Genomic DNA, 11,752 nt, shown 5'->3' with positions numbered 1-11,752 from the left:
CCAAGCAAGTCAAGTCAGCAGTACAGACAATGCCCAGTATTGGTGGCATCAATGGATTATTTTCACCTAACGTCTTTCAAAGGAAGGCAAAGAGAGAGTGGGGGAACAATTTCAGGTTTTGGAATGAATAAGAACGTAAGAACACAAGAAAGGCCCTGCTGGATCCGACCAAGGCCCACCAAGTCCAGCAATCTGTTCACACAGTGGCCAACCAGGTGCCTCCAGGAGGCCACAAACAAGATGAATGATTCATATTAAGAGAGAGTATAAATGGATTGCACTAAACCCAGGAAAGGACAGGTGATAAACAGTGAAGTCTTAAGAGGGTTTTCTCGATCTTCTTTTCCTTTTTGACAAAGTGCACTATAAAGGAATAAAAGTTCAATTCCAAAACCATTTTTCTAAATTACCCACAGACTTGTACTCCTGGTGTCTTTTCACGTGGTCACAGGCAAGGCATGCATGTGTTTCCCAGAACCGAGGAAGGTGCACTGAAAAATCCTTCCTCCAGTTGAAATAGCTAAGGTACATTTTGTTATTTTTGTCAAGCATCAGAAGGTATTCTGCAAGGTCTCTTGTAGACAGAAAATCCTCCACATGTATGAAAGAATCTGCTGGGATGTAATTTTCATAGTTTTCTCTTGGAGGACCCAGTACGACTGGCACAGACCCAGCCAGAAAAGCATTGTACAGTTTCTCCGTAATGTAGTCTTTGTGGATAGAATTCTCAAAAGAAAGGTAGAATTTACAGGTGGAAATAGTTGGGATCAGGTTTTTATCACTCACATAGTCTCCAAATGCTTGCCCATATGTATGGATTTCAAGGTATTTACTTAACTCATTGTAATACTTAACCCTAGCATGTTCAGGGTTCCAGTTACTAACCACCCAACACACCAACCTCTCCTTATTCGGCACTTCAAATAGAAATGAGCTTGTGCTAACCATCATGAAGCCATAAGGCACTTGAATATCTGAATCACGCCGATAAGTAAGGGTCAGATTGAACAGATGTTCAATTCCACTCTTTTGTGGAGTGTGTGTCGGAGATTCCAAGTTCATCCAGATCCACTTCTGAAATGGTGGCCTAGGTTGCTGAGGTAAATTAGTTAGATCCCAACTGATGTCTCTGTGATGAATAAGTACAGCATGAGATCGGTTATATAATGTACGGTCAGTAGTCAGATGGCAACCATGGATGTTGAACACTGGGCAGAGTGTGAGATCAAATGTCTGGCCAAATGGCCACACCCATATCAGAATAGTCGTCTCATTAAGATAATTGCTTTTGGTGGAGAAAAAGCTCTTCATTTTGAGAACGGAGCTGGCTGATTCAATGGGACCGGAGATCCAGCTGCTTGTTGGCTTGATGTAAATAAGCAGACATGCCGTGAAACATCCCAGCACAATGAAGATAACTAGAAATGGCCGGAAAATTCCTTTGGATGATGATGTCATAATTTGATCTGGGAAGAAAAGAAGATGAAAAAGTCATAATTTGTTGTTTGATAACTGTTCAATTATTTTCATATGCCCCTCAGAAGAATGTCTCCCTGTGTGTGATTTTAAAAATTATTTTGTGAACACAAAACTGTGTTGTGTTCTTTCTGCTGTTTTTCATGGGTTGCGGCTCATGATACACAAAAGTATACATGATGAATAGCTGAAGAGGACAATTTTTCTTTTCACATCCTGAAAGCTAATTTAAGCCAGTATGCATAATTTGAATGTATACAATTCTATCAATATTGTGCTTTGCTTATTTAATATGTTTTTATGTTTGTTCTAGTAATACAAAATTTGACAGAATCTTCTAGGGTCAGATGCGCCTAAAGACATGTAGGAATGATTCCTTTATGACTTTCCTCTAGTTGTTCTGTATCTTTCATCAGAAATCACAATTATTTTTCTCTTGAAAAGAGACTACCGTATATACTCGCGTATAAGCCAAGTTTTTCAGCCCAAAAAAAGGGCTGAAAAAGCCGGCCTCGGCTTATACGCGGGTATATACGGTAGGGGAGGGGAGGGGGGAGGAGGGAGGGAAGAGGGAGGGGGCAACTTACCGCCGCCGCCATCGCCGCCTCCACCGCTGCTGGGCCCATGCGGCTTCCCCGGCCAGGAGCGCCCTGTGAGGGCCTCCTGCGGCCTCTGGAAGGCCGCGCGGCCGCTGCTGCCAGGCGCGCCTGGCTCCCCCTGCCCTGAAAGGGCCAGGGGAAGCCTCCTGCGGCCGCTGCAAGGCTGCGGGGCTGCCGCCGGGCGCGCCCGGCTCCCCCTGCCCTGGAAGGGCCAGGGGAAGCCTCCTGCGGCCTCTGGAAGGCCGCGCGGCCGCCGCCGGGCGCACCCCGCTCCCCCCGCCCTGGAAGCGCGGGGGAAGCCTCCTGCGGGGGGCCCGCCGCCGCCACCACCGCCTTCGCCGGGCCTGAAGGTAAGCCTGCGGGGGGGGGGGTTATAAGCCGACCCTCGGCTTATACGCGGGTGCCTAATTTTTCCCCATTTTTGGGGAGAAATTAGGCACCTCGGCTTATACGCGGGTCGGCTTATACATGGGTATATACGGTATTCCCTGTCCACAGTACTTGCAAGGCACACATAAGAATCTTGAACATTATTTCTCTCAGCATGGTACTATCAATTGAGAAGAACACATTTGAAAGGAGGGTGGGTGGATTTTACAGCTAATTAAATCAACCAGTTCCCTATGAGATCTTAAATATGTTACAGATTCAAGGTAGATATTTTGAAAGATTATTTTAAGCTCTATTAATTGAATTAAATTAATTAATTAAATTAATAACTTAATTTTTCATTTATTGATTTCCTTCCTTCTGGTGCTGAGAAATAAAGGATGTGACTGTGGTTCAAAAACCTGTGAGGCTGTCCCCAAAATACATCTTGCTTAAAAAAAAATCTTGCACGTTCTCCATTCTTCGTCACATGTACTTTACTGTCCCCCTCCAAAAGAACACACATATATCTCTGTCACCTGTAGGAAGATGGAATAGGTTAGCTTACATTGCTTCAGCATTCCTTTTGGACAGGATTGACTGGTTAGGTTGTACAGTCTCAGCCTAAGGCTACAGTAGGGCAGCATGGACTAGTTCAGGCTACAAGTAGTAGTTGCCTAATTTTGGAAGTATTACTGTTGCTGGATTCATTTACAGGAAAGTCAGCTGCATTGCCTGTCTTTTGATGGGCTTTCCTTTGGCAGGAACAAGAAGCCTGCAGCAACTGGAAGGTACATGGAGTGACTGCGTTAACTAACTTCCCGCTCTCTGTGATCTCCATGTGGACTTGACAGCAACAGTTCCTCTAAGTTCTGAGTTCTGCTGGTGTAACAGAAGAAGGATCCTGTGTATCTCTCTGCAGTCATCAAAATGCAGTGTGTCTCTCTGAAGATTCAGAAACGGACTTTAAAAATGCATAGGAAGCTAACTCTAAATGCAAGAATAAAGGGGAGAGGGAGAAAGCCTCACGAAGCATGAATAGTCCACGGCAAGCATCTCCTTTCCTGCATTCACTGCCCTACATACTCACCCCATATTCTTAAACATAGTGATTTTAATTATAAGATAATTATTACTCTAATTGATGTATAAATATAATAAACTTCTTGAATTTAAGATAAATGATCTGCAAAAATGAAAATGCCATCCTATAAGGAAATCCATACATTGGTATTTAGCAAAGGACCACCTCTCCCATCTATTGTGGCTCTCCAGACAACTGTTGGCAAAACTTTAGAAGGGGAAGAAGAAGAGTTGGCTTTTATATGCCAACTTTCTCTCCCACTTAAGAATCAAACCGGCTTACAATCACGTTCCCTACCACTCCCCACAACAGATACCCTGTGAGGTCGGTGATGCTGAGAGAGTGTAACTAGGCCAAGATCACCCAGCTAGCTTCATGTGGAGGAGGGGGGAAACAAATCCAGTTCACCAGATTAGCCTCCGCTGCTCATGCGGAGGTGTGGGGAATCAAACCTGGTTCTCCAGATCAGAGTCCACCGCTCCAAACCACCGCTCTTAACCACTACACCATGCTGGGAGAGAGAAGAGAGAGAATTCAACACTGAATTTTTGATAATCACCCTTTCCCAAAGTAGGTCTGAGTACAAGAAGCAGCCAAAGGGATTTTAATACATACGTTTGCATTTGATGTGTAGTTTGGCCTTTTTTTAAAGACTTTGTTCATTTATTTATAGATTTGTACCAGCCCTTCCACAAAGCACAACGAAATCAGAAAATTTGTCAACAGAATGCAGTCATCAATACCAAGCCCTAACACACACACACACACACACACACACACACACACACACACACACACACACACACACACACACACAAGTCCTCTGGAACAGGACAGTCTTATGGCCCTTCTGAACAAGAAGTTCTAGCTTTCTGGCAGGCCATTTAAAAAAAGTCAGAACAGCAATAAAAATGCCCTCAAGTTAGGGTTGCTAGCTGCAGCTTAAGAAATTCCTGGAGATTTGGAGGGTAGTAACTGGGGAGGATGGAGTTTGGGGAGCGGGGAGAGATGATGCCTTAGAATCCACCCTCCAAAGCTGCTTCTTCTTCCAAAGGAACTGATCTCTGTGCTCTTGAGATCAGTAAAAATTCTGAGAGAACCTCAGGCTTTACCTGGAGGCTGGGGGCCCTACCTTTAGTGGGCATGTCACCACACATGTGGACTCTTGGGTTTGGGACACTCACCCAGAACCAAAACCAGTTTGGGGGAATTAAGCTCAGTGTCAGGAGGAAACCTCTTCCCACTTCCACAGCCTGGCTTGCTTGAAAAACTGACACATTCACCAGTTAAGAGGGAGAAGATCATGTGATTTAGGGACCTTTACATGGATAGTGGGCAAGCAAGCTCAAAGTGCCTCCAATAGGCTACCAGTAACCATGGAGCCCCATGGTGCAGAGTGGTAAGCTGCAGTACTGCGGTCCAAGCTCTGCTCATGACCTGAGTTCAATCCCGACGGAAAGTTGGTTTCAGGTCGCCGGCTCAAGGTTGACTCAGCCTTCCATCCTTCCGAGGTCGGTACAATGAGTACTCAGCTTGCTGGGGGTAAAGGGAAGATGACTGGGGAAGGCACTGGCAAACCACCCCGTAAACATAGTCTGCCTAGTAAATGGCAGGATGTGACATCACCCCATGGGTCAGGAATGACCTGGTGCTTGCACAGGGGACCTTTACCTTTACTATAACCACAAAACAACCAGATCTTTTCCAAGGCCAGGTTGAGAATTTATTGAGGGAAATATAAGAGTACAGGAATCGAAAAGGTACTCAAACATAAGAACAACACAATTGCTGTGTTCAGAAGGAAGTGCATGCGAAGAGGTACATGAGAGGAGAAAAAGTTAAAAAGATCTAAGCCTCTGGCTGAGAGGAACTTCTGCACCAGGGAATGGACAAAAGGAGACATGAGAGAGATTTTAAAAGGGGGAAAGGGGACATTTTAAGAGAAACGGAGTGGACAGAGAAGACGTTTACCTATCCTCAGGCTGCTGAGCTGGATAGAGTACGTTGTCTGTGCAGATAACCCAGAGCTTCAGTGTAGGCAAGAGACACTGTTGCGTGGCAATAAAATGTCCGAAAGAAAAGCAGAGATGGCAGTCTCTGAGCCAGTGGAGGGGTGAGACTGCACAAATTTGGCTGGCAGAAGAGCGATATTTATAGAGGCCCGCACAAAAGAACATCAAAGAAGTAATTGTAAAGTCCAGGAATTCAAGGTGAGTCCAAGGCAAGAATCTGTGGGTTTCCTGACTTTGATTGAGTTAGGAAGGTGGCTTCCCAGAAAGGTAACAAAAGGTGATTGCGTCTAGGCAAACTGGTTGGCAGGGTGGCGGCTTCACTCATGCCTGAGTCAGGTTGAGAGGAGACATTCAGATAAGGCTGGTAAAAGTAATCAAGCCCACCTGGTTGCTTGATTATAATTAGATTTTGTACTCAGGAAGATTTCCCCTTGCTGATGAAATTACATTGATAATCTAGGTGGGTGATTGGCTTTTCAAGCCCCCAAGGCAATGGGTAGGCTTGCAGATATCTCAGCACTGAATCAGTCTCCTGCCCAAAGTTTTGGGCACTCTCATTAGCATAGCCTGAGGAGCACCTTCCCCCCTTTTCCCATAAAAAACAATAGAGGGGGCAGAAAAAAAGAATTAAAACAACGATGAATATTCATAAAGACAAAAATATAATTACAGTGGTGGCAGATCTAGACATAAGTTTCTATAAATAGTGTCCAAATATCTAAAAATAAGTCCATACACAATTGCTGTCTGTATGCCATACGTTCAAATACTGATAGAGTTCTAAGGTCCTCAATCCACTGATTTACTAGAGGTGGGCTTTTACCTTTCCACTGTTGTAATATAACAGCCCATTCCTGAGCCTCCCGGCGGCTGGACACAGCATAGGAGAGGTGCTGCTGCGGCACCTCCAAAGTGGTCCCCCAGCCTCTGGGAGGCTTAAAAAAAGCCTTTAAAAAATTTAACCCAGAAAATGGGGATTCCCGCCCTCCTCATAGGAAAAACAGCGAAGCTGTGCCAGGAAAAACCTGGTGCAGCAAAGCTGTTCCTGGAGGGGGTGTTCCCGGCCTGGAGGGGCTGCGGAAGCTGACTAAAGTCAGCTCTGCCCCCGGGAATGCCACCCCCCACACTGGCGCCGCATGTCTCCACCAGGATTTACGTCCTGGAGAGACTGCGCCGCCGGGGAGTGGCTTGCAGTTCCGCGGTGCTCAGGCGCCAACTGAGCTGCCCCCACTGCCAGCGTAAGTGCCTCTTATCATGGATTAAGAGGCACTTATGCTGGTGGCGAGGTCACGCCACCTCCTAAGCCCAATGGGCCCTAAAGCCCAGGAATGGGCTGATAGTCCCACCAGTGGGAGGTTTTTTGGGATGGAGCCTCAGGAGGGTGGGGTTTGGGGAGAGGACTTCTATGCCATAGAGTCCAATTGCCAAAGTGGCCATTTTCTCCAGGGGAACTGATCTCTATCGGCTGGAGATCAGTTGTAATAGCAGATCTCCAGCTAGTACCTGGAGGTCAGCAACCCTAAGGTAGGGGCAACAATGGAAGTGGGGTTGGGGGCAAGCAGCAGTACCCTGAAAGGATGTACATCTCTGTCTTTTACTGTGTGTGTATGTAAAGTGCCGTCAAGTCGCAGCTGACTTATGGCGACCCCTTTTGGGGTTTTCATGGTAAGAGACTAACAGAGGTGGTTTGCCAGTGCCTTCCTCTGAACAGCAACCCTGGACTTCCTTGATGGTCTCCCATCCAAATACTAACCAGGGCTGACCCTGCTTAGCTCCTGAGATCTGACGAGAGCACATTGCAACAGTCCAGTCTAGATGTAACTAAGACCTGGACTGCTGTGGCTAGATCTGATTGAACCGGGAATGGATACAGCTGCTGCACCTGCCGGAGATGGAAAAAGACATCCCGAGCCACAGCAGCCACCTGATTTTCTAAGGTGATTGCTGTGTCAAGCAGCACTCCAAGCAGTGAACCTGGCTTTTCAAGAGGAGTATAACCCAGGGGTCGGTAAACTCATTAGTCAAAAGAGCCAAATATCAACAGTACAATGATTGAGATTTCTTTTGAGAGCTAAATTTCTTAAACTTAAACTATATAGGTAGGTACACTGTTTATTAACTTAATAAACTTTAATTAAAGTTTTAAGTCTTAATTAAACTATAGGTACACTGAATAAAACTTGATATCATACTTAATAGTGATCTTATTTATTGATAAAAATTAAATTGTTAAGTCCCTGCCATTTCCCCCTCCCCGTCCGGAGTCCTCATCTGGAGGCCTGGTCTACCGCCATAAAAGCCTATTGGTAGACCTGACCTCTGGCTGAGTCCCATTGGGAGGCCAGGTCTACCCATTGGCTTTCTTGGCAGTAGACCTGGCCTCCGTAGGCCCATAGAAGCCAATTGGAAGACCTGGCCTCTGAAGGGGGACTTTTTCTTCTCCTCGGAGTCCAGGTCTACTGCCAAGAAAGTCAGTGGGTAGACATGGCCTCTGAGGAGGGAAAACGATGGGGTACGGAGTCGGCGCCGCAGAAGACGGGACGCCGTGGCCCAGCGCCGCTGCTGGGGACGCGCCGCCAAAGGAAGCCCGCCCCACCCAACAGCTGATAGGTGGGCGGGGCAGGCCAGGAACCGCCGAGCCACCCGCCCAGCAATCGTGTGGCTAGAGAGGAGGGGAGGCTTTAGCCTCCCAACCATTGAGGGCAAGGGAAAGGGGGACTCAGCCATTCTCCACGGCGGGGGGGGGGGAGGAGAGATAGCGCCCGCTCGCCTGCTTTCTCTCTCTCTCTCTCTCTCACAGGCGCGCCGGCTCGGCAGCCCTGCTGCCGGTGCGAGTGAGCATGAGAGCAGGGGCTCCGAACCAAGTTCGGAGAGCCACACTCAACGGGCCAAAGAGCCACATGCGGCTCGGGAGCTGCAGTTGGCCGACCCCTGGTATAACCCAATCCAAGACAGGGGAGATCTGAAGTCTCTATTCTGCTTTCTACTAACTCAGACAACATTTATCTTATCAGGGTTAACTATTGTCCTAAATGCTTTTGAAAGTAATTAAAGATTGCTTAGCAGATTACCCATATTTCCATTGTTCCAAAGATTAAAATAACGGATTGAAATTCTGCATTATTTTAAGACAAAAAAGAATAATAGCGTCTGCTAAAGTAGACGGACAAATCACTCATAAAGAAGAAGAAATTTCACAATGTTTTGTAAACTACTTTAAAGAACTATACAAGAAAAATGCACAGAACATATTAACGACAGAAATTAAGGAATATATTGCGCAAAATCATTTGAACGAGCTATCCAACGAAGAAAAGGATGCATTAAACCACGAGATCACAACGGAGGAAGTACAACTGGCAATTGACAAATTAAAAACCGGAAAAGCACCAGGTCCAGATGGTTTGACGGCTAAATATTATAAATGCTTTAAGGAAGAGTTAACCCCCTATCTAGTAAAGGTAATGAATGAGATACATAAAAACTGTAGGGTTCCCAACACATGGAAAGAAGCTTATATAACCCTTATTCCAAAAGACAATACTGACCCATCATTACAATCTTCTTATAGACCAATTTCTCTGCTAAATGTTGATTATAAGTTGTTTACCTCAATAATCGCTCAGAGGATTTTGGCGTACATTAACACACTGATAACTGAAGACCAAACAGGATTTATCCCAAAGCGACACATGAATGAAAACATAAGATTCTTGATCAACGCAAGAGACTTAGTCAAATGTAGACAAGAAAAGTGTGCCTTTATCTTCCTAGATGCAGAAAAAGCATTTGACAATGTTTCCTGGGAATTCATACTGCAAGTGATATGTAGTATAACTGACAAAGGAAACTTTCTTAAATGGATCACCAGCATTTATTCCGAACAAGGAGCAAAGCTACTTATAAATGGAAATTTGACGCAGAACTTCAGTATTGGAAAAGGTACTAGACAAGGATGCCCTCTATCTCCAATATTATTCAATCTAACATTGGAAGTACTCGCCAATAGAATTAGATCCAATCCGAAAATTACAGGATTGCAAGTAGAAGAAGAATTTAAGATAAAAGGATATGCAGATGATGTCCTATTAACAATTACTCAGCCCCAATTAAGTATAGTAGAACTAATGGATAATATACAACAATATGGCGAAATGACTGGCTATAAGTTTAAAAAATCAAAAACAAAAATCTTTCTAGAAAATACAACACAAGAAGAAGAAGCAAACATAGCGGCACAAACTAGTTGTATTATATCTAAAAACCCGATAAAATACTTGGGAGTATATATCCCGAAAAACAATCAAGAACTATTTAAATACAACTATGAAGCGGTTTGGAACAACATAGAAAAGAATCTCCTCATGTGGTCAAAGTTAAGAACCTCTTGGTTGGGTAAAGTTGCGATTGTAAAAATGAATGTGTTACCCAGATTAAACTTTCTGTTTCAAATGATCCCAATAAAAATTACTGACACAACGATTGCCGGGTGGCAACGAAAAATCAGCAAATTTATATGGGATAAAAAGCGTCCCAAGATTAAATTCAAAATTATGACGGACATCAAGAAAAGAGGTCTTGCTCTCCCGAATTTAAAATTATACCATCAGGCAGCGACTTTGGTCTGGATTAAAGATTGGATAACACACCCAAACAGCAAGAGCATCAAATTAGAACTAAATAACTGCCAAGCTCACCCTCATCAACTTTTATGGGGAAAAAACCCTAAAAAAAAGCAGGATGAAAAAAGAGATCACCCGATTGTGGATAACATGATTGCGGTTTGGAATAAACTAAAACCAAGACTAAGTCCTAATCCATCACTAATGATGGCTCCTTTCAGTGTTTATGGTTCCAGAATAGATAAAAAAATGTTTGGATCTATAAGATATGGTGATATAATAAGAAAAGACGAAACTTTCAAAACACTAACAGAAATCCAGGAAGAACACCCTCGGATATCTTGGATGATATATCATCAATTAATATCGAGATTCAAGGAAGACTGTACAATCAGAGGCAAAATCAGAAAAGAGACAGAGTTTGAACAACTACTGAGTAAACCGTCGCAACACCTCTTAGGAAAGATCTATAAGCTCTTATTATTATTTGACACAGAGGAAGAACAAGTTAAAGTATGTCAAATTAAATGGATGGAGAACTTAAATGAAACAATAACAACAGACGAATGGGAACAGATCTTTCAGAAAAATGCTAAGTTCACTTTATCCCAAAATATTCAGGAAAACTGCCTAAAGATGTTACATAGATGGTATATAACGCCTAGTGACATTCAGAATATGAACAGTAAAGCTTCAGGACTCTGCTGGAAATGCCACAAAACCAGAGGCACCTTTTTCCATTGCTGGTGGACATGTGAGGGCGTGCAAAAATATTGGAAAAAGATTCATAAAAACCTCGAAGGCATATTAGGGCAGAGCATAAAATATGATCCAAAACTTTTTCTCCTGAATAAAACACCAAATACCATGAACGAGGACCAACAGATTATGGTAAAATATCTAACAACGGCAGCAAGAGTAGTTCTGGCATCACTTTGGAGAACGAATAAGATTCCAACATTTCAAGCATGGTTGGATAAATCTCTGGAATACATTACGATGGCTCATTTGACAGACTATCTGAAAGATATCACACGAGAACAGAATTATGAGAGGTGGAAACCCTTTTATGACTTCATGAAACATACCTTCGAACTAATCCATTACCAGATAAAAAATTATGGAAGACTTTGTAAACAGGGATAGTGAATGTGAGATATTATCATAATGATATGTAAACAATATCATTCTTCCTTTCCCTATTTTTCTCATTCTACAAGGTGATAGTGCTAAATATATTAAAATGGCAGAATATTTTTGTATTTACTATATTTTCTTATATATCCCCCACCCCTCTTTTCTTCTGTATCCCACTTATAATTTAAAATCAATAAAAAATATTTATATAAAAAAAGAAATTCTGCATTATTTCATATAACAAATTGAATAAAATGCTGTAATCACCCCAAACAAGTTTTTTAAAACACTGTTAGATTAACTAGTCTTTAAAAAATAGCTGATAACTTAAATGAAATGACGTTAATATTTACCACTCTGAGATCAATCTAGCAAAATGAAGTGAAATTATTTGTGAAGAAAAGTAGGAATAACACTTCAGATTTCAAAACCAGACTAGACATCAATCTCCTA

The 11,752-nt window shown here is 43.4% G+C and overlaps 1 protein-coding gene across 1 annotated transcript; it reads right to left on the bottom strand.

Annotated features, from left to right (window-relative positions):
• Positions 1–350: 350 nt before the first annotated feature.
• FUT9 (fucosyltransferase 9) lies at positions 351–1,458 on the bottom strand. Its single transcript, XM_056856621.1, has one exon. The coding sequence runs from the start codon at positions 1,456–1,458 to the stop codon at positions 382–384; it is 1,077 nt and encodes a 358-aa protein (XP_056712599.1). The 3' UTR covers positions 351–381.
• Positions 1,459–11,752: the final 10,294 nt, after the last annotated feature.

The sequence above is a fragment of the Euleptes europaea genome, chromosome 10 (genome assembly GCF_029931775.1).
Source record: "Euleptes europaea isolate rEulEur1 chromosome 10, rEulEur1.hap1, whole genome shotgun sequence".
Taxonomy (NCBI): Eukaryota; Metazoa; Chordata; class Lepidosauria; order Squamata; family Sphaerodactylidae; genus Euleptes; species Euleptes europaea.
This window is presented reverse-complemented; position numbering and strand designations above follow the sequence as displayed.

Bases quoted from the DNA above. Each gene is read 5' to 3' on its own strand.
- FUT9 (XM_056856621.1), bottom strand. From the start codon at position 1,458: ATGACATCATCATCCAAAGGAATTTTCCGGCCATTTCTAGTTATCTTC.